This window comes from Microcebus murinus, chromosome 12 (assembly GCF_040939455.1).
Source record: "Microcebus murinus isolate Inina chromosome 12, M.murinus_Inina_mat1.0, whole genome shotgun sequence".
Classification (NCBI taxonomy): domain Eukaryota; kingdom Metazoa; phylum Chordata; class Mammalia; order Primates; family Cheirogaleidae; genus Microcebus; species Microcebus murinus.
Window position 1 is genome coordinate 16,331,884 of NC_134115.1, and position 20,576 is coordinate 16,352,459.

The window sequence follows — 20,576 nt, forward strand, 5'->3', positions numbered from 1 at the left end:
GATTAACATTTTGGGGTAAATTATTTATTTTTTCACCTTGCTCTAGCCCTGTGTAGAAGTGTTCCTTAGCTTCACCACTTTTTTTTTATAATATAATTTTGCATCCAGAACCTTAAGGGAGTTCTTCAAGGGGAAGGCCCCTGCCGCAGTGGCCTCTCCAGGCCTGGGCGTGAGATCGATTGATTCCTTGTCAGCCCAGGTCCCTCCTGGGGTTACTCTTGGATCATTGTGCTGGAACCGAGGGCTCCTTGTAACTTACAAGGAAACTTTCCTTCTTTTATTGGTGACAGGGGGTCAATGACACTGAGTAGATACGAGAAAAAAAATCACAGGAGAGGGTATATGATGGCAGGAGGAAATGGAACATGTTGGGCTTGAAGAGTGCCTGCTCCTCTTTCCCTGCAGCCAGCTCCCATCCTTCTTATGATGGGCTAGTAGTGAGCATATCACTCCCTCCTTGTACTCATCTCTCCTGTGGTCACGCCCAGCAAATGGAGGGAGATGTTAGGAACTCAGTGGCTATTTCCGTGTGATTTAGCAGTAGCATATGCAAAAGAGATTAAGAGTGTGGGTTCTTTACAAGCTCAGAATGAATCAACATTGAGTGGAGGCTGTTGAAAGGGCACAACAAAGATGTCCAGAATGAGGGCAGTAACCCTGGGGCCCTGGGCTTGAGGAAGCCCAGAGCAGACAGGAGTGCACTCAGGGTGGAGGTGTGGCAGGAGGGAAGGGAGGACTCTCAAAACTCTTTCAAAAGAGGGGGCATTAAGGAACTGGAGATGCTTATTTTAGAGAAGACCCAGAAGGATCCTAAGTGCTGTTTTCAGACGATGGAAAAGCTCTGCATGTAGGGAGACTCTAAACCTTTCTGGAGCTTGGAGTCAGGATGCTTGGAGTCAAGACTTCCTACCTGCAGAGGTATTCAAAGAGGGCCACCTGGGGAGCTGTTCTGAGCCTCACTATCTGATCCCTTGGGATGAGGGCAAGGCCTGATTGGTATCTGATGAGCTCAGACACCAATTGAAGCCAACTTATGGCACAGTAAGCCAACAGACTGCCCAGGTAGAAGCGAAAGGACAGCTCTAGTTTGGAGGCATCTTCTGGGATCCTGCTTCCCCCAATTCACCTCCAGTCAGCTGGCCTTATTTTTTCTGCCCCCATTATGACATTCTCCCATAACTATTGATCCAACAATTCAACTTCTGAGAGTCTGCATCATAGAATAAAAATGCAAGCACTTAGTGATCTGTGCACAAGGATGTATACGTGTGTGTGCATAAATTATAGAATTGTTTCAATTGCAAAAATGTGGAAACAACAAGAATGACAACTAAAAGGGAATAATTGAGTAAATTCTGGCATTTCCATAATATGAACTACTATGTAGATATTATAGATGATAAGTTAGATCTATCTCCACCATCTTAGAGGGCTGGGCAGGATATAGAACTAAGTGAGAAAAGCAAGAGAAATGTACAGTATGATCTCATTTTGTTAGAATAGATTAAAAATCCCTCCACATATAATTATGTTGGCATATATTCATGTGATGGTGGCAAAGGGGTGTAGAGTATAGATGTATACTCTAGAGTATAGATGATGTTACTAATATGGGTTGGAGGGTTTGGGGTGGAATGGGTAGGGGCCCGAGAGACAGACGGGGCAGGAATAGAGACAAAGTGAAGGAGAGTTAAGGGGCATGGCTCATCTGTCTGTCTGTCTGCCTGTCTGTCTATATATGTACCTTCCATCCACCATGCATCTCTCACTCTACAATGTAACTATGTATCTACCTATCTTCTATCCATCTGTGTATGTATGTATGTATCTGTTTATCTGTCATCTATCTGTCTTCATTGGTTGTGCTGAAACATGCATAAATTTAGAGGAATTTAATAAAACATAAAGAAAGAAAGAAAAAAGAGAAAATTCCTTTTGTCTTACATGTTCATTCTGTCTTTGGCACTATTATTGTTTTTTTTTATAAGAACTGTCTCAACTTTCCTATTAAAGACAATTCAGAGGTTTTATAATAAAATAAAAAGACATTAGTTTTAATGCCTTAAAGGTAGTGCTTTAAACAAATTAAAAAGAAATCTGGAGAATGTTTAAAGAGACAATATTTTGAATTGTACCTGATTCTCTAGATATTATGAAAGATGAATGACTTGATCGTTTATATTTTTCTATGTGGATTTTTTTCCTATATTTGAAGGTATCCATTTCCTCCTAGTGCTTCAGAAAAAAAATGTTTCCTTTCTTCTATCTAGGGAACATAGGTCAGATTAGGAGCAACCAATTCAGTTAAGAAATGGCTAGTTCCTGGTAGAGAAGTAGGGCTCTGAATGGAAAGAGTTCTACTGTGTGTATGTGTGTGTGTGTATGTGTGTGTGTGTGTGAGAGAGAGAAAGAGAGAGAGAGAGAGAGAGAGAGATCAGATTTTTTTGCTGAAATTGTCAGCAAGATGCTGCCATGTTGTGTTTCTTTTTTTATGTATGATTTGGATGCTTTCTATCAAATTATTTTAAATAATTTCCCCATATTAAATTATCCTCATACATTCATATTTGATCCTGATGGTTCTTTCTATGTAAAGAAATTATCTAAATCTGGAATAATCCAGAGAGTACAGAGACGGAGGGCAATTTAATTCCTGCTTACCTTGCAAGAGGACTCTGGGGAGAATAGGGTGCTATTTCATCCTCACATCTGCATGCAGACTCAGAGCTGACCCCAGGCAGCTTTAATGATACAAACACAAATGAGCAGGTATGTCAGATCCGTGGAAATAGTAATACTAACCATCCTATTTTCCTGATTTTAAGATGTTTATTTTATATGTTAACTGAAATCTGAATGTATCTTACTACACTTATATGCATTTATTAGGGTAATATTACAAGTCAGTAGTGGTCTTATAATTGAAGGTGTTGGAAATCCTGTAGAATCCCATTAGCTGGTCATTGAGTTCTGGATATTTGATGCAATTAGAACACTCCAGAATCATGAACCTCAACCAGAATTGGTCTACATAATGCCACCTTGATTCTGACAAACTGGGAAGGTGTAAAAGTGTTTATTTTTATGCAGGTCACTGCCTCATAGATAGATAATACTAAAAATGTACAAAGTAGGATCTGTGCACGGCTGACTCCATTTTGTAAATCTCAATTTTAATTTGGAAGCACTGTGATTTTGGGAAAACTAGTCATGTACAGCGACATTTTTCCACCTCACAGGCTAAAAAATCTTTCATGAGCCCAAAAAAACCCGAAGGGTGCTTATGGGCAATTTATCTGTCACAAGGGGGTGGGAAGACTCAGAAAAGAAAATGTGCCTTGGATCTGTGGACTGGAGGGAACGAAGGAATGAGGGCGAGCCGTGCTGTGAAATGCTGTGCCGACTGACCAGGTCGCTTGCATTCCTCATTTGCTCTGGGCGTCCTGTCAAGCATTTCCTTTGAGTTTTGTTGTTGCTGTCACTTTGTTTTCTTGGGCATCATATCTGCTTCTTCCAGAAAAATCAGCCTCTCCCTGCCCCCCACCCTGCCCCGCCCCAGCTAGTCCGTAAGGCTCCACGGCTGCCTTTCCTGTGTGTGTTTAAGTCCACGGTCTTTTGCTGCTTTTCTCATGCTTTTTCTTTATGATGTTTCAGCTCATCCACCATACACCATGTGCTTTAGAGTGAAATTCTACCCACACGAACCCCTGAAGATTAAAGAAGAGCTCACAAGGTATTTCCCGTTTGTTTGTATGTTTAATGTGCACCTCTCACCAGCCAGGGCCTCCGTGTCTTGCAGGCCAGACGTGCCTCCGGTCTAGAGCAGAACGTGGCAGCGGCGCAGCGTTCTGGCTTGGAATGCCTCTCTTGCACTTAATTGTCTTGGGATTTTTTTCAAACAATTGTCATTGGGGGTGTAATTAACTGCACGAAAAAGCAGTGGTTATGAGGGGGAGGTGCTCTCTGGAAGCATCTGACAGGGGGATGCTAAAAATAAATAGGAGACGCTGTCTTCAGGACAGGGGCAAATTCATAGCAAGTGCAGCCCCTCGCCTACCCTTGGGATCTAAGCTTCTCTGGGAGGGAAGAGATCACTTGACGGATTGTGCTGTTTGTCATCCTGCATTCCGCTTGCTAAGTGACCCACTGTGGGCCAGGCTACCCTCTACCTGTAGGCTCTTTTCAGCCCAACTTCTTGAATTTCCAGTCCTTGGACTTCCCCCCTCCTCATCCTCCTCTGCTGCGGCTGCCTTCAGCCCACCTTCTGGGGGTTTGGCTTCCTCGAATGCTCTCAGCAAACGCTGCTGCCCAGGGTCCCCAGGCCGGGGGAGAGAGCTGTTGTGCACTGAGTTCTTGGTGAGGCTCCCCCCCGGTGACCATGAAGATCACCATGTATAATCATCTTTCAGAATAATCTGCTTAGATGCAGGGGCAACAGAACAGCCTCTGATGTAACTTGCTCTGATCATTTGCAGGGGGAGGTTTTGGGTTCTTAGATACTTGGCTTCCTTGTTATCCTTGTTATCCGGAGTCTTGGTGAAGCTGGACCAGGGTGGCGCTGAGGTGACTTTGGAAGGGAGCAGATGGTTCCATTCTCTATTATTCATCTGCCCACAGCCATTTCATGACGCTTGTGCTGGAGCAGCGGGAGGGGAGAGAGCGCGTGTGCAGAGGAGGATAATACATAATGGACATCATAAGTGGGGGTTGGCATTTTGCAATCTGGCCTGCTTTTTCCTTTTTATTGAGGTAAAATTTACATGACATGATTTTAATTTCACGATTTTAAAGTGTACAATTCAGTGACATTCACAGTGTTGGACAACCATCACCACTATCTAGGTCCAGAACATTTTCATCACCCCCAAAAGAAACGCTGTACCCATTAGCAGCTACCCACCCTCCCCTTCCCAGCCCCTGGCAACCGCTAATCTACTTTCTTTCTCTGTGCATTTGCCTGTTCTGGACATTTCATATAAATGGAATCATACAGTATGTAGCCTTGGCCTGATTTTGGCTTGAAAAATTTATTTATTTATTTGATAAATTCTTCCTCACTTGCTATTATCTACCCAGGAGCCAGGGGCTGAATTGGCTGAGAGAGAGAGAGACAGAGACAGAGACAGAGAGACAGAGAGAGATTTGTCCTGCCCTCAGGATGCTAACAGTGTAATTAAGAAGATCAAATCAAATACTAATGCCCTACTTTTGTCATCTGTTTTCTTTACAATCTTGTCTGGAGGATAAAAATTAAACTTGTGTTGCAATACATGTTAAGGCTGGATATTTTGATGTTGTTGAGAAAAGTCCCATTTAAAAGTAAAAGAATACAAAGCTTTGGTTAATAACCCTAGTGTACTCCTCTCAGTTAAACTTGCTAACATTTTCCTACCTTTGACTGAATAGCTCAGGTGTGAATAGTGGAATATTGTGAACATTTTGATGTTTCCAGAGGAAATTAATTAAGATGACCCACTACCCTTGCATAGGTAGAAGTGGATTTTTCTTGGTCGACCTGGTCCTTAGAATTCCAGACTAAGTTAGTAACTGTGGAATGCCCCAGGTGCTTATGGTTTAAATTCTTATCTTGAAGGCATTTAGTTTTTCTTATATGGTAAAGCTTGCTATTTTATTATAAGATTAATCTAAAATTTGAGAAAAATTTACTACATGCTAAGTTAAGATCACATTCATGACCATGCGTTGGAGTAAAGAAATGTTAAGAAAAAGGCAGTTTCAAAAGAGTAAGACAACAAAAATACCCACAACAAAGGATACTGGAAATCATTTTCCATCTTTCCTTTATCTCTCCATTTAAGGAATCATCTTACAATTCTTTAGATTTGTAGGGTTTTTGCATGCTCTTTTGTATAGGCATTCAATGCCCTATACAATTCAATGTAACCAAAAGTATGTTGGTTTTATTACTTTTTAAGTTAAAAACCATCTTTAAATCCACCTTAGATAGAGAAGCAATGTCATTAATGTTGGCCCAATAATTTATGCCCCAGATCCCCTTATGTTTTTGTTGCCTAATCTTTTCGTGCAGGAGTGATACTAAAGAAAGGCGCATTTTATTTTTGTGGTTATTGTATTAAAAAAATGGGCATCCTGAGCCTGAAGCCATTTGCAAGGCTCAGCGGATTATGCTGAATCCACAATAATCCTTGATTATCTCCAGAGATCGCTGATCTGAGCAGAGACCTTAAGCTCTGATGTGAAAGCTGCTTGTCTTCTCTCAGGGAGCTTTCAGCAAACTGATTTCTGAGTTATGGGATTAGAACCCAAAGCTCTCATTCATCAGTGGATCTTTATTTGAAACTATTTTTCACTACCAAAGTCACCAAAAAGTGGAAGCAAATGCTTGTGTGTTCAGTGCCTACATTTGACACATGGGAAAAAAAAAACAAACTCATGATAATTTGGCCTGGTATTTTACAGTCCTTAAAAAAAGGCAAATATTTGATCATTTCAAGTATTTGCGTTGACCTTGGTGTTCTGAGTGGTTTAGGACCAGCATCGCCTGGGGACTGTCACACACGCAGATTCCTGGTCCCTGCCCCAGACTTTCTGAATCAGACGCTCTGCGGCCGGGGCCCAGCAATCTGTATTTTAACAAGCCCTCCGGGTAATTCTAAAGCATGCCCAAAACCCAGGAAGCACTACTGTAAGACAATTTAGACTTTCAAAACTATTAGTCTCTTTTGGCAGATATCAATGTTTACAATTCAGTGGTTTCAATATGTTCTCAGAGTTGTGCCACCACCACCATGATCTAATTCCGAAACACTTTCATCACCCAAGTAGGAAACGTGGTACCCAAGCAGTCATCCTCAGTTCTCCTCTCCTCGCAGTTCCTGGCAGCCATGAATCAGTTTTCTGTCACTACAGATTTGTTTCTTCTGGATGTTTCATATGAATGGAATCATACAGGATGTAGCATATTGGGTCTGGCCTCTTTCACTTAGCATACTTTTTTTCAAGGTTCATCTCTGTTGTAGCGTCTATCAGTACTTCATTCCTTTTTATGGCTGAATAATATTCCACTGTATGGATATGCCATATTTCTTTTATCTATTCATCAGTCGGTGGACATTTGGTTTGTTTTCATTTTTTAGCTGTAACGAATAATGCTACTGTGTGAATATTCGTGTATGAGTTTTGGTGAGGACTCAGATTCTGATTTAATTTGGTCTGAGGTAGGATTCAAGGCCCCAGAGCACTGGTATTTTTTTAAAAAAAAAAAAACTCCCACAGATGATTATAATGTACAGTCAGGGCTGAGAAGCACTGGTTTAGAAGCTTCTTACTCAAAGTGTGGCCTAGGGACATACAGCACAGCACCACGTGGGAGCTTGTTAGAAATAGGGTATCTCCTGCCCACCCTAGACCTTCTGAATCAGAATTTACAATGTAACAAGATCTCCAGGTAATTCCTTTGTGCATTAAAGTGTGAGAGGCACTAATTTAGGGCAATAGTCTGGTTCTTCCCTACCAGGCGTGATATTGTTCCTTTGACAAAATGCATGCCAAACTCTGAATATAAAATTGATCAGGGCTCCCTTTATCCCATGAACACAATTCCATACTAAGCTGGGGACAGACAGTGTCGTTTGAACCTCAGCCACATCCCCTGTGCTGGGCACAGTGCCCAGCATGAAGCAGGTGTGAGACGAAGACTCAGTGAATGAAAACATCAGTGAGCCCCCGAATCCTCCAATGCATCCAGTGAACCGGCGCCCGAAAACAGTGAGCTCCAGTGCTCTGGGGTTGGCAGCACCTCTGTGACCTTAGCATGCCAATCTCCCTCTCTGATTCTCCATTCCTTTGCCTTTGAAACGGGACTTGTACATGTCACTCCTCATAAGGCTGAATAAAGATCACCCTGGGCACTGGAGGTGTGTGCCAGTCAAGATTCTCCAGAGAAACAGAACCAGCAGGTTATACATATATACATGTACACGCACACATATGTATCTAGAATGAGATTCGTTGTAAGGCGTTGGCCCACACGACTATGGAGGCTGAGGCATTCCACAGTCTGCCGTCTGTAAGCTGGGGGCCCGGGAGAGCTGGCAGCACAGCTCACAGGCCTGAGAGCCAGAGAGCCAGTGGTTTAGCTTCTAACCCAAGTCTGCAGCCTGGGAACCAGGAGGGCCGAGGACAGGAGAAGATAGATGTCCCAGCTCAAGAGGTCAGGCAGAGTGACTTCGGCCTTCCTCTTCTGTCGTGTGCTGCTCAGGCCCTCCGTGGCTGGATGGTGTCCACCCACACTGGGGAGGGCCTCTGCTCCACTCAGCCCACCAGTTCCAGTGCTCGTCTCTTCCAGGAGCACCCTCACGGACACCCATACATAACGCTTCACCAGCTATCTGGGCACCCCATAGCTCGGTCGAGATGACACGTAAAACCAGCATCACCAGGTGATAACTGGGACTGATTGAGAGATTACCCCCCCACACACACACACACCCCAAGAATGTGGGAAGAAAAACAAATTGGTCTCTGGGAGTTAAACTCTAAAATAGGCATGGAAAGAATCTGCACACATGTGCAAAGTTACCTTGCTTAGAAACAATAGGCCCCAGGCCTGCCTGAGCCTCGAATGGAAGGATTAACCTGGCTGAGAAAGATGAGGGCATTGGAGAGAGCTTGGTTAGCATGGGGGAACGGAAGGGACGGGGGGAGCCTCAGCCAGGGGTTGCAAGCTGACAGCCCCATCCCCACCCCCGCCGTCGTGGGCTGGCTATTTTTTTGTTTGGTGCCAAAGTGGTTTTGCAATTTGTTGAAATGTCAGATTCAAAGACTGTAAATCGATTTTCTGGAAAAACTGGATGCATCCGGTCTGGCCATTCCAGCGGCAGCACTGGAGCTGCGTGGCGGCTGGCCCTTTCCCGGGGAGCTGCCACCTACGCCAGCCCACGTGACTCACCCACGTCACAGGCCACCGTGTGCCCGCCCCGGTAGTCATCCGAGTGGTGTGCCATCTCTGGAAAGGAGAGAGAGCCCAGCACAGATGGCAGCTCTGGTTGTGCGTCGGTGGCCTTTCTGGCCTCATAATAACTGCATCTCTTTGCGATTGATTAATGTGAGTCTGTCTGCCCCTGATAAATGATGGGGACGGTCTTGGAATAACCACTGAACCCATTTCCTGACTCCTCATTTTAAATAGAACTTGGGCAGCATGTCGCTGAGATGTGGGTGGTGATGACAGTGGCCAGGGCTGTCATCCTGTGAGGGCTCCTGCCAGGAGCGGTGGCTGCCGGGCCCTGTGGCTTGCTTCGGGTCTTCTCATGCCTCTTTGAAAAGGCCAAGCCCGCCCAGCTTTGGAAGCTGATAAAAACCCCTGCCCAGCCACAGACACTTCAGATTTCCCGAATTCAGAGGGCCCTTCTCAGGTTCCTCTGCGTGCTCTAGGGAGGGCTCGCCTGCCCAAGCCGCTCCCTGGAGCTGGGTGGGGCTCCCAGGACCCCGGTGGCTAAAGCATGAACAACCCCACTTCTTCCAGGCTTCCGCCAAAACTTAGCAACAGCTGTTTCTCCTTCTGTATTGCAGGTACCTTTTGTATCTGCAAATTAAAAGAGACATTTTTCACGGCCGGCTGCTGTGTTCCTTTTCCGATGCCGCCTACCTGGGCGCCTGTATCGTGCAAGGTAAGTCTGGCCACAGCTCGCCAGCCCCACCGTGGCACTGCAGAGCTCTGGCTGTCAGGGCCTCCCTTCTCCCCCACTCCCGCACACCCTGCCTGGGCCTGTGGTCGGAGGCCAGGCAGGGCTGGCCACTTGGCAGCAGCTCCCTTGCTCACCGTCCCTCCCGTGCGGTGGGCGCTGGGGGAAGGGCGGGCTGAGACGTTCACAGGGGCCTTTGCACAAGCACAAAGTCCTTTAAGAGCCCAAGACAGAGTCAGAGGCTCTCTTTCAAAGGGGCTGGAATGAACGCATTTATAAGAAGCTTGGAAGGGTTGTGGGGTGCTGTGTGTTCTGGGGTCCATCTGCCAGCTGTGGGGCCCAGTGGGCATATTGAGGGGTGGGGGGAAGTATATCCGGGAAGGTAGGTGTCCAACAAGGGGGTCATCCTGTAAGCATTTTCATGTATGTGTATATATATTTCTGTGTGTGCATGTTCATGTATGTGTACGTGTCATTGTGTTTAATTCCTTTTCTAGCCATGTAACGTGGTGAAGAGAACACCAGGCCCATAATGGGTCAGACGTCAGCTTGAACCTTTCTTCCCACGTCCTGGCTATTTCAGCACCAGCAAATTACTTATGCTCATTAGAGCTTCGGTTTCTTCATCTATTAACTTGGCTAGTTGTGCTGCCTCCATGGCTGTGTGACCTCATGAGGCCCCTGCTCCAGGCCGGGGGAGTCCAGGCCCATTGGAGGTGCTGCTGCTGCTCTTTTTAGGGTGGGGACAGTGGGGACCAGCTGATACATTGGCCTGGGCTGGCTTCTGGATGTTTCTGTCTTGTAGGGAAAGTAGTGTGAGGGAAGGAGGCCTCTGGGGCCTGAGGTAGCACACAGCCAGGGATGGCCCAGCACCCAGGTGGAGAGTGGCTCAGGTGTGCTGGTCCCCTGGGGCAGCTGGGAGGCACCTGGCCTGGGGACCCAGATGATCCAGCCATTTGTAGCCTGAATGTTAACAGACATGTTTGTGAGAGAGGAGGGGAGGGGAGGGGAGGGAGAGGAGGGAGGAAGGAAAGGGAGAAGAGAGAGAGAGAGAGAGAGAGAGGCAGGGGAGAGGGAAAGAGGAGAGAGGGAGAGAGAGAGAGAGAGAGAGAGAGAGAGAGAGAGAGAGAGAGAGGCATGACTGAGTACTTCAGTCTTAGATCGATCTGGAATAAGAAAGGAGTGATCTGGAATAAGAAAGGAGTTGATGAAGGCCCATAAGCTGCTCAGCTGTGACAATTATCTGCCTGTCACAACACTAAGCCTCATTCGCTGCGGGAGAAACCTATCTTTCCCCTGGGGATTTCTCAGTGGCCCACCTCTGTCCCCATGGGAGGCCTTGTGCTATGAAATAGTTCCTTTGTCCCCATTCCCAGGTGTGTTTGGTCTGAGAATTGTGAAGTGGGTGTATGTGTTGTTTTCCCCCCTTCCCTAGCAGCAGCCCTAGAGCTGGGTAGCAGATTTTGGCAGAGGCGTTAAAACCCTCAGGGATATTTCAGCTTAAAGTGGTAGAACCACAGAGATACTGTGATGTTCCCTTCATAGTCCTTGCATCTTCTCTGAGGTGGGCTATGTGCTTCTGGAAGCTTCCTCTCTTAGCTCAGAGCAGAAGGCTGTTAAATCCCATAGTTCTCTCCCCCTCAGGGGGAAGACTGCACATTCCAAGTCAGGGGCTGTCTTAGGTAAGGGGAGAGGGAATCGATGCTAATAGAAGCAAGAGACCAGCCTACGCGGATTTCAGAATGCATTTAGGCATTAGCGAATTACCATCAATTCTCCACGGATGAGCTCAATATAGATCTGTAATGGAAAGCTCTGCGTCCTGTTGTCTATTTGCAATAAAACCACGAAGCCTCCATCCGGACGATCAGAGCCCTGTTTTCTCCCTCACTGCGGTGATCACTGACCACACGCACACAGACGTGGTGGAGAAAGTAGAGTTGGAAGTGGGCCGGCAGGCCTCCGAGGGACTTTTTGGCTCATAAATGCACTGGGGTCTGTGGCCATTTGCAGCAAATCCAGTAACAGTGGTTCACAAAGTTCTCTGGGCTGGGGTGAGTACTTAGCAGCTCTGGAGGTCGTTTACAAATGCAGATAAAGATGGGCTTTGTCAGAAGTGCTTTGCTTACAGAGCAATAGGGAGGTGGAACACATGACTAGCAGCCTGGAGCTGTAACTTGTCATTGTGTTGGTTGCTAATGCTCTTTTATTTATTTGTTTTTTTTCAATTTCAGCATATTATGGGGGTACAAATGTTAAGGTTACGTATATTGCCCACGCCTCCCCTCCCCCCTTGAGTCAGAGCTAATGCTCTTTTAAGGAGTATGTTTTGAGCTTCAGTACATTCTGAGTGTATCAAAACAGCCAATCACCTGTACATACTGAATATATGAGCATATTCAACACGTGCGTTTTCTTTCTTAATACACATTGCAAAACAAACATGCAAAATCCTTGGGGTCTATTTATGTCCTTTCTTGGTAAAAATATCTTTCCTTTTCTTTTTTGCAAAACAGCACCATGCGGGGATTGAACTTGTCTTCTCTGCCTGATATGTTCGATTCCTGTGAAGTCTTGACTCCGGCTAGAGTCAGAACTCAGCTCAGATGTCCCTTCCTCTGAGAAGTCTTCCCAGACTTCTCTACCTAAAGTAGCTTCCCTCCTGCGCATCGTTCTTTCTCACACCCTGTTTCCTTGTCTTGCAAGTACTTAAAGCTGACATTATCATGTGTTGTTTTGTGCTTATTGCGTGTTTCCTGCTGTGTAGAATCTAATTCCATGGGAGCAGGATCTGGGTGCCGTTTTCACCGCAGGCTTCCTGTGTTGAGTACACAGTGGGTTCTCCACTAAGCATGTTAAATGCATCAGGGCGCTTGCCTGAATTGCACCGATGTGTGCTTTCTCTCTGTACTTGGGAAAGATTGGTTGGTTGCCTGCTTGTAACAGAGAGAACAGCCTAAAAAATGGCAAAATGTTTTATGGGTTATCTCTTTAAATATGCCCCAACTCTTTTTGAAAATTAAAACCTGCATCCCTGCCTGAGGCCAGTAATCAGAGGGGCAGGGGAGTGTCCTTTGTTCTTTGTAACATAAGAGATGACTCAAATAAATTGTCCTACCAGAGGTCAGGGCAGAAGTCATGAGATTGTCTTCACTGGAGATGCTACAGTTAAACAGCAATTGCTGGAAGCTGGAAACTCCCTTTAAAAGCTCTGTATTTCTGCTTATAGATAGGATGACGGTACTTTAAGATGGCAGTCTCCCATCCTCCACGTTGGCTGAGAAATTCACAGACTTCTCTTTCCTTTTCCTCAAACCACTCGTACTCATTCTTCTGATGTGGCCTCAGCCCCCAGGGACAAGTGTTGAACTTTGGGTAACGTGCTGGGATGGTATTTGCTACCTCATTCATTTCTTTGTTCGTGTGTTCTCCGAGTATTTATTGAGCAGCTCTAGGGGCCAGGCACTGCAATACAAAGTCCCTGTGTGGAGACAGACAAGTTAACGCACCACTGTGATGATGTGTTCGTGGCTATACGGAGGGACAGGCAGGTCTGGTCCCTGCCATGAGTGCTCTAGAAGGGCCCCTGGCCCAGCAAGGGTGGGTCAGGGAAGGCTCCTAAAAGAGTGGACCCTGGAGCTGGAACATCCTACATCTGGAGCTCTTCTGGAATGAGTCCTCTGCAAACCAGGGGGAAGCCTGCTGCCCTTTAGGCTCTCTGTCTCTGATCTTACTCACCCAGCTGCTTCAAACTCTTTGGATTTTTCTTTTAGAATTGAATTCTCTCGGAAAAGTACTAGAGCCTGTTTCAAACCATAGGTGATCCAGTATGCTGTATGTCATTCGTGACAACTGGACTCTCAAAGTCATGTGGGAGAAAGAACCCCAGATGTTCACCCACCTCCTCTTGGTATGAAAAGCTAGAAGTCCTCATTCATTCAAAAACTGCCCTCTGCTAAAAGGGAGGTCAGAGTGAAAGACGAGCTTTCCGGGGTGAGAGAGCAGGGCCTGTGATGGGGCAGCATTGATTTTCACCTTGTCAGCAACCCTGGGTGGTCTTTACGGCATTTCCTCTCTAAGTTTTCTGGCACTTTCCAGGCTACTCACTTGCAGCATTTAGCACTACGAGTCCATCATACTTGGAAAGTTTTCCTGGAAACAGCTGTGCCCCTCACAGACAATGCCCTTCCTCACCAATCACTCTGCAAGCTGACATTTGCACTGAAAATGACCCAGATTCCTATTGGTGGTCCATTATCCATCACCTATGGAAAATGGGGGCACTGGGTTATTCCATCTCCGAAATATTTAGGCCCATAGCCAGCTCACAGGGATGTGTGTGTGTGTGTCTGTGTGTGCATAGGTAGGCATGTTATGTTATTTGTTTTGAACTTAGATTGAGTTAATCATCAGTTCATGGCCCACCCTCATCATTGGTCCCCTTGGGCCCATCTATTGATTGATTGATTGATTTCCCTTTCTCCATTATTGCCAAAGGCAACAACTGGGTTCCTATATTATCTTTGTCTTTTCATATATCCTTATAAAATGATTAATATTGTTTTGCATGTACATGCTTTAAAATTTCATAAATTAAATGGAGCTGTAGAATGCATTTTATTCCTTTCCCCTTCTTGTGCTCAGAACACTGATTTTTGGGATCTGTCCACGTTGCTGGGTGCACATATTTGTCACTTTTAACTGCTACAGAGTGTCCCATAGGGTGGGGCTCTCACGTTTTACTTATCTGTCCCACCAACAACGAACACCCAAGTTGCCTCCAACTTCTGATTATCAAGATTGATACTATGATAAAAAAAAAACTTGGAAATATCCTTTTTACCACCCAGAGTTTATTTAGGATAAATGCTCAGAAGTGGGAGTGCTGGTAGTAATATTTGTCTAAATATTCCCAACCTTGCTCTCTAGAAGAACAACGTTCATCTAGGATCCCCCAGAAGTGTACAAGTGTCTTCGTTTCCTCATGTCTCTGCCGATTTCCTAGCTTTTGGCCAATGTTATAAAGTAATGTCTGGTTTGGTTTACACATCTTTGATTACTAATGAGTTTGAGCATCTCTGCCTACAATAGCCCTCTGGGTTTCTCCTTCTGTGAATTGTCTGTTCATATCCTTTGACCATTTCTGTGTTGGACTTCTGCCCATTTTTTAAGTTGATTTTTGTAGGAATTTCTTTTTTTATTGTAGATCTTAGTACTTGTCAGCTTTAGATTTCGTAAGTTTACTCTTTCAGTTTGTCATCTCTCTGTCACCTTGACTATGATGCTCTTTAATAAGCAGAAATATTTTAATGTTGATACAGTCAAATTAATCAATTCTCCCTTGTGATTGATAATATTTTAAATCTTATTTTAAAAGTCCTTCCTCCCGTGGTATACATCCTATGGTGTTTTAAGAACTTTATAATTTCATCTGTAGCTTTCTTTTTTCTGTTGTTGTTGTGTCTTTCCCTGGCTCTGCTGTCAAGCTGACAACTGGCTTCATAGAATGAGTTGGGGAGGATTCCCTCCTTCTCAATGTTATGTAATAATTTCTGTGGTGCGGATATTGGTCTGTAGTTTTCTTTTTTTGAAGAACTCTGTAATTTGAATTTTGGTAAGAATATTTAAAGAGCTTTGCTTTCCTCCTGGGTTTGTCCTTTCACAGACGTTTGACGGTTTGACAGTAAAGGGACAATAGACACAAAATTACAGAGCCGGGTGTGTTTTTTCAGCCAGATAGGTGTGCTCAACGCTTACAGATTTTTATCTACTTGAAAGTCATGTTGGTGATCAGGTTTTTCTAATATAGTTTTTCTGCCATCTTTAGTCTACTCTCTTGGGCTGTGTCCTCTGTTTCTGCCTGAGATACTTGCTTCTGGCCCATTTTCCATAGCAAGCTTGTGGAATCAGTAGAAAGCTTGACCACGGCCAATGTCACCTCTGCCCCTCCGGGCTGTGGTCCACACACCCACCTCTGCTTGGCTCTCGGGATGCTCAGAGATGTGTAGGCATTTTTTGTTTTATCCTTGAAGACCCTCTGGAGGTGCTCTGTGTTAGAATGCAGCAACAACCTTATTTTGGTATGCTCTTCCATACTTAGATACATACCCTTTAAGTTTATCAGGAATCCATTTGTTTTTAAGTGTAATTTCCTTGAGTGCTTTCATGCTGTGATTTTTTCATTGAATAAGCACCTGCACAAACATCAGGCAGCTCAAGCCAGGGAATTCCTGGACTCAGAGGACATTAGCTGTGAAAAGAACCTTGAGGAATGTCTACTGGTTTCCAACTAGAGTTGGTACCACTCTCCTATCCTGGGGAGCATTTGGAAATATTGGGGGCATTAAAAAAATTTTTTTTAGATTTAAAAATTTTTTAATTGATGAACATCGTATGTATTCATAGTATTTATCATGATGTTTTGAAATATATATACATTGTGGAATGGCTAAATTAAGCAAATTAACATATGCATGACCTCACATACTTATCTTTTTTTTTTGGTGGTGGGGCTGAGACCACTTAAAAGCTACCCTCTTAGCGATTTTCAAGTATGTAATACCTTGTTACTACTGTAGTCACCATGTTTTACAACAGATCTCTTGAATGTATTTCTTTTGTCTAACTGAAATTTTGTATCCTTTGACTAACTCCTGGGAAGAGGCAGTTTTGATAGTCACCATGACTGGATATGCTACTAGCATTTAGTGCCTGAAGGGTAGAGGTACTAAATGTCCTGTAATTCCTTAGAAAATATAAAATAATAAAATTGTCTGGGCTCCCCTAAAATGCCAACAGTGCCCCCATTGAGAAACAATGATTTAAATTCCTTTATTATACAAAGAAAATGAGACCCAGAGAAGGTTCTCCAGTGCCCAAGCTCACACAGCTAGAGCTGCATTGCAACGTGAGCTTCTAGACACACAGGCTGTGGTCTTTCCATGCTCACACATACATTTTGTTGGGTGAGCTCCCTCCGGCCTCTTCTTTGGATGGCAGGAGACATTCCATATGCACCCTGCTCATGTTATTGTTTTTAATCTTTCTCTTTCTCTTTATTTTTTCCTGGTTGCAGCTGAGCTTGGTGATTACGATCCTGATGAGCATCCCGAGAATTACATCAGTGAGTTTGAGATTTTCCCCAAGCAGTCACAGAAGCTGGAAAGAAAAATAGTGGAGATTCATAAAAATGAACTCAGGTAATAATGGGTAGACATTTGCAATAACGATAAAGGTAAGAGAGTACTCTTACTGCAGGGAATATGTAAGTTGCAGAGCAACATTTCTGGGCCCTGCCAAGGACACCCTGGTGTCCTCCCTCAGTGACAATCTCACCAGTGTGGGGTCCCTGGGGTGGCTGTTTGTGGACCATCAGCAGTTATTAGAGCCATATATTTTCTTACACATGTGGGTTTCTAACCACCCTGAGTTTCTGAAAGTGAAATCTGGGGTAAATAAGTAATCCTGTCTAACTTGAAGTTTGCATTATCCTTTCCCGTCCCGTGGCCGTTGCTGGAAGCATCGACTGCAAGTAGAGTAGACACCATTGACAAGGTTCCCTTTGCTGAGCTGCTGTCAAGATGACAGATTGAGCATCTGCTCCTCCCTTTCTCATCTGTGATGCTTCAGGGTGATAACCACAGAGCGGTGGTGGTAGAATTGGCAGAATCGCATCCAGTATTCACTGTGTACCGGGACAGCGTTCTAAGCACTCGGCACATATTGACTCATTTGGTCTTCACGAAAACCTAGGAGATAGGTTACTGGTTATTTCCATATTACAGATGAAGAAACTGAGACACAGAGTAGTTAAACAACTCACCCAAGGTCACACAGAGAGTAACTGTCGGAGCCGGGATTTGAATTCAGGCAGCTTTGGGCTAGAGCCCGTGATATTGGGCACTGTGTGATGCTTCCACTCCGCATAGGCTGCCGGGAAGAAAAGGAAGCATGCATGGGAACCACTGCCTACTCGGAATTCACGTAACGCGGGCATTCTAGGCTGTAACTAGAATTTACATCCTGTGCAAACCACAGGAGAATTCTTCTTGATAATAATAGCAAGCATGGGCAGTGTTGTGACAAGTATTGATGAAGAGCTGCAAGAGCTGAGATGCTTCCATCTTCTGGGCCTCTGGTAATTATAAAGAAAATAGCATCCCTGGATTATGAATTCCGGAACAAGTAACTGTCCCCTTGTGAGGGAGTGCTCCAGTTCCCTGCTTGATGCAGGCACTCCCCCTTCTGGTGAGTCTGAGAAGAGTCTATGTGAGGGCATTCAAGGTGTCAGCTTATTTCAGCTTAGAAAAGATGGCCCTTGCTCTTAGATATAAAAACATCGAACTTATTTCTGAAAGCAACATACCCTCTATATGGGCATTTTTAGAATATTGTCTCCTAATGAAAAGCTCTGTTGAAAATACATGAAATTCTCACTACTCTTTTGCCATTTTGGAGACAGGTGTGCTAGAGGCAAACACGAAGTTCTAATATTCCTGCAGAGGGGTTTGTGGCCTGGAGGGTCCTAGGAGTCACGGGGTGGGAACCCTTGGGCAAAGGAGTCACATCCCCTATCTGGATTGGGAGGAGATGGGAATGGAAAGGTCTTCTGTGACACAAATTTGCAGGGCCTCAAATGCTTGGCACATATGATAATGATAAACATCCACTGAGCACTTGCTGGATGCCAAAATATTGCGCTAAGAGTTTTACATGCATTTTTCTGCTTAGTCCTCCCAGACTCTATGAGGTGGGTACTACTATTGCTCCCAGCATGGGATGAGGAAAGTGCAACCTGGGTGGTTAAAGTACTCGGGCTGTCAGTCAACAGCAGAGACAGGACTTGAGCCCTGACTTGCCTGACATGGGCACCAATGCTCTTTTCCTGTGCTGAGCTGTTGAGAAGAAATCAGGCAGCCAGCTGGGGGTTGCACGGTGATCATCGTGTCAGTGGTGCTCGAGGATGGAGACCCGGGGCAGGGAGGCCGGTTTGTAATTTCTGCCATCCAGGCAAGAAATGCTAAGGGCCTGAAAAAGAACAGGAGGGAGGGAAATTGAAAGGGGAGAGTCTCAAGAGACGTGCAGCAAGACTTGGTGGCCTACTGGATTTCATGAGGAAATGAGTGAATCAAAGGAGATTCTATATTGTTTTGTTAACACTCAGCAAGCTGTAGGTTGGACTCTGTGCCAGCACTTGGGTGTGCTGATGTCCACGACAGTGATCACCATGTGCTCAGGGCATTAGTCAGCCACAGTTTACTCGTCTGGGGAGGAAGTTCCCTGGTTTGATCCAAGCTGCCATGTATGGCACATGTGGCGATGTATGTCTGTAACATACAGAAAGCCCTTGCGAAGAGGTTGAAGTTGTGGGTCCGAAGGATGACACTGCCGGGGATGATGTCACATTGCAAGGGCAGCGTGAAGGGGTATTTTCTTGTGTATATTTACTCGTTCTCACCAAGTAGCCCTGTATTTCATTCCGTATCATACAGCAGACAGAGAGTTCGGGTTTGGAGTGGAAGACAAGAAGAGCGGAAGCAGCTGACGGTGCAGGGTGGGAGGCGCTTTCTGAGTCAGATGGGAAACCTGCTGCAGGGGCTGCAGGTGCTTCGGGGGCTCTGCCAGCCCTTCGCTGACAGGTCAAGAAAGTGTCATCCTTCTCACGTGGGGAACTGGGCCTATGGTCGGCTTGCTCTGCAGACGTGGCGGTGCCAGGAGGAGTCATAGATGGAGGAGACCCGCGTGGGGCTGCATCGACGCGTGGCCACCTTGCTCGCCAGGGTCAGCCCATGACCTGCCCACACTGCAAAGGGACGGTTTGCAGCCACTGAACTGCTGTTCTGGAGACTTCCTGAGAGGACTCCAGGGGGTTGAGGGGCCTGATAAATAACCTCCTTCTTCCTGCCTGGTTTCTGAAGTAGTTGAGAAAGAAAACAAAATAGATACTCAAAACATGAGCAGAAATGGTGAGGAATCAGAGTGGCATAAACATGTTCACCTGGGCAGGGGTGGTTTCTTAACTTTCTCCCGGAGTTTTTATTGATTACAATCATTCTGCTCCTATGCTCTCTCCGAGGAAGGGACAAAAGTTGCCATTTTGGGGGGAAAATTAATCAGCGAGAAAGAAGTACTTTCCTCTGTGGGAGGTTACATACTGCTTGGAGAGAGAGAGGAGAGAGAAAGAGAGAGAGAAAGAGAGAGAGGAGACAGAGAGAGAGAGAGAGCGAGAGAGAGAGAGAAGCGAGAGGGAGAGAGAGATGAAAGATACTCCTAGGAGTTTTACAGTGCTCAAAAGTAGAAGACCAAGATTTTACTAAGAGTTTCCACAGACTAAATTAGATGCCTTTAAATGTTTAAGAGATTAATGAGGGAAAATTAAAATTCATGCCTGGATCACATTTTCTTCCTTAAATATGCCCTATCTTTGACTGTACTGGAGGGTAGTGAGAAGTCACAGTTTTGCAAATATAATAGCATATTGTAGTTATCGATCATCTCTATAACCGTCTGGATAAGCTGGATTTTGCTGAGAAAACAAACAACCCCCAAAGCTCAGTGCCTGAAAATGAGAAAGGTTCTTTCTTTTTCTCCTTGGTGTCCACCCGAGATCATCTAGGGGCTCTGCTCATCATGGTCACTCAGGGAAATCAAAAGCTTGAATTTGCCAGTTGCTGAGCCAAAGGGAAAAGAGAGCTCTGGAAGGTCATGCCTCAGCTTGGACACGGTACATGTCACTTCTGCTTACAGCTCTCTGGTCTGGACCAGTCCCGTGGTCCTGCCCAATTCTATCAGGTGTCCAGAAGATGGTGCAAGCTGGGACAGCTAGAAAACAGCTGGTGGCCTTCACAATCTCATCAACTAATAGAGTTGTTTTCATTTTTTAAATGGACTTTATGTTTTAAGAGAACT

The 20,576-nt window shown here is 45.2% G+C and overlaps 1 protein-coding gene across 4 annotated transcripts in view; it reads left to right on the forward strand.

The window, feature by feature from the left end:
* Nucleotides 1-20,576, forward strand: part of FRMD3 (FERM domain containing 3) — a 255,938-nt gene that overhangs the window by 163,442 nt on the left and 71,920 nt on the right. For 3 of the 4 annotated variants that reach the window (XM_012779833.3, XM_012779832.3, XM_012779834.3), the window contains 3 exons: nt 3,655-3,733; nt 9,556-9,653; nt 16,744-16,867. In XM_012779833.3, the coding sequence (XP_012635287.2) occupies nt 3,655-3,733; nt 9,556-9,653; nt 16,744-16,867 (301 nt within the window). The remainder of the gene's footprint in view (nt 1-3,654; nt 3,734-9,555; nt 9,654-16,743; nt 16,868-20,576) is intronic. The other variant, XM_076008586.1, reaches the window with a different exon arrangement.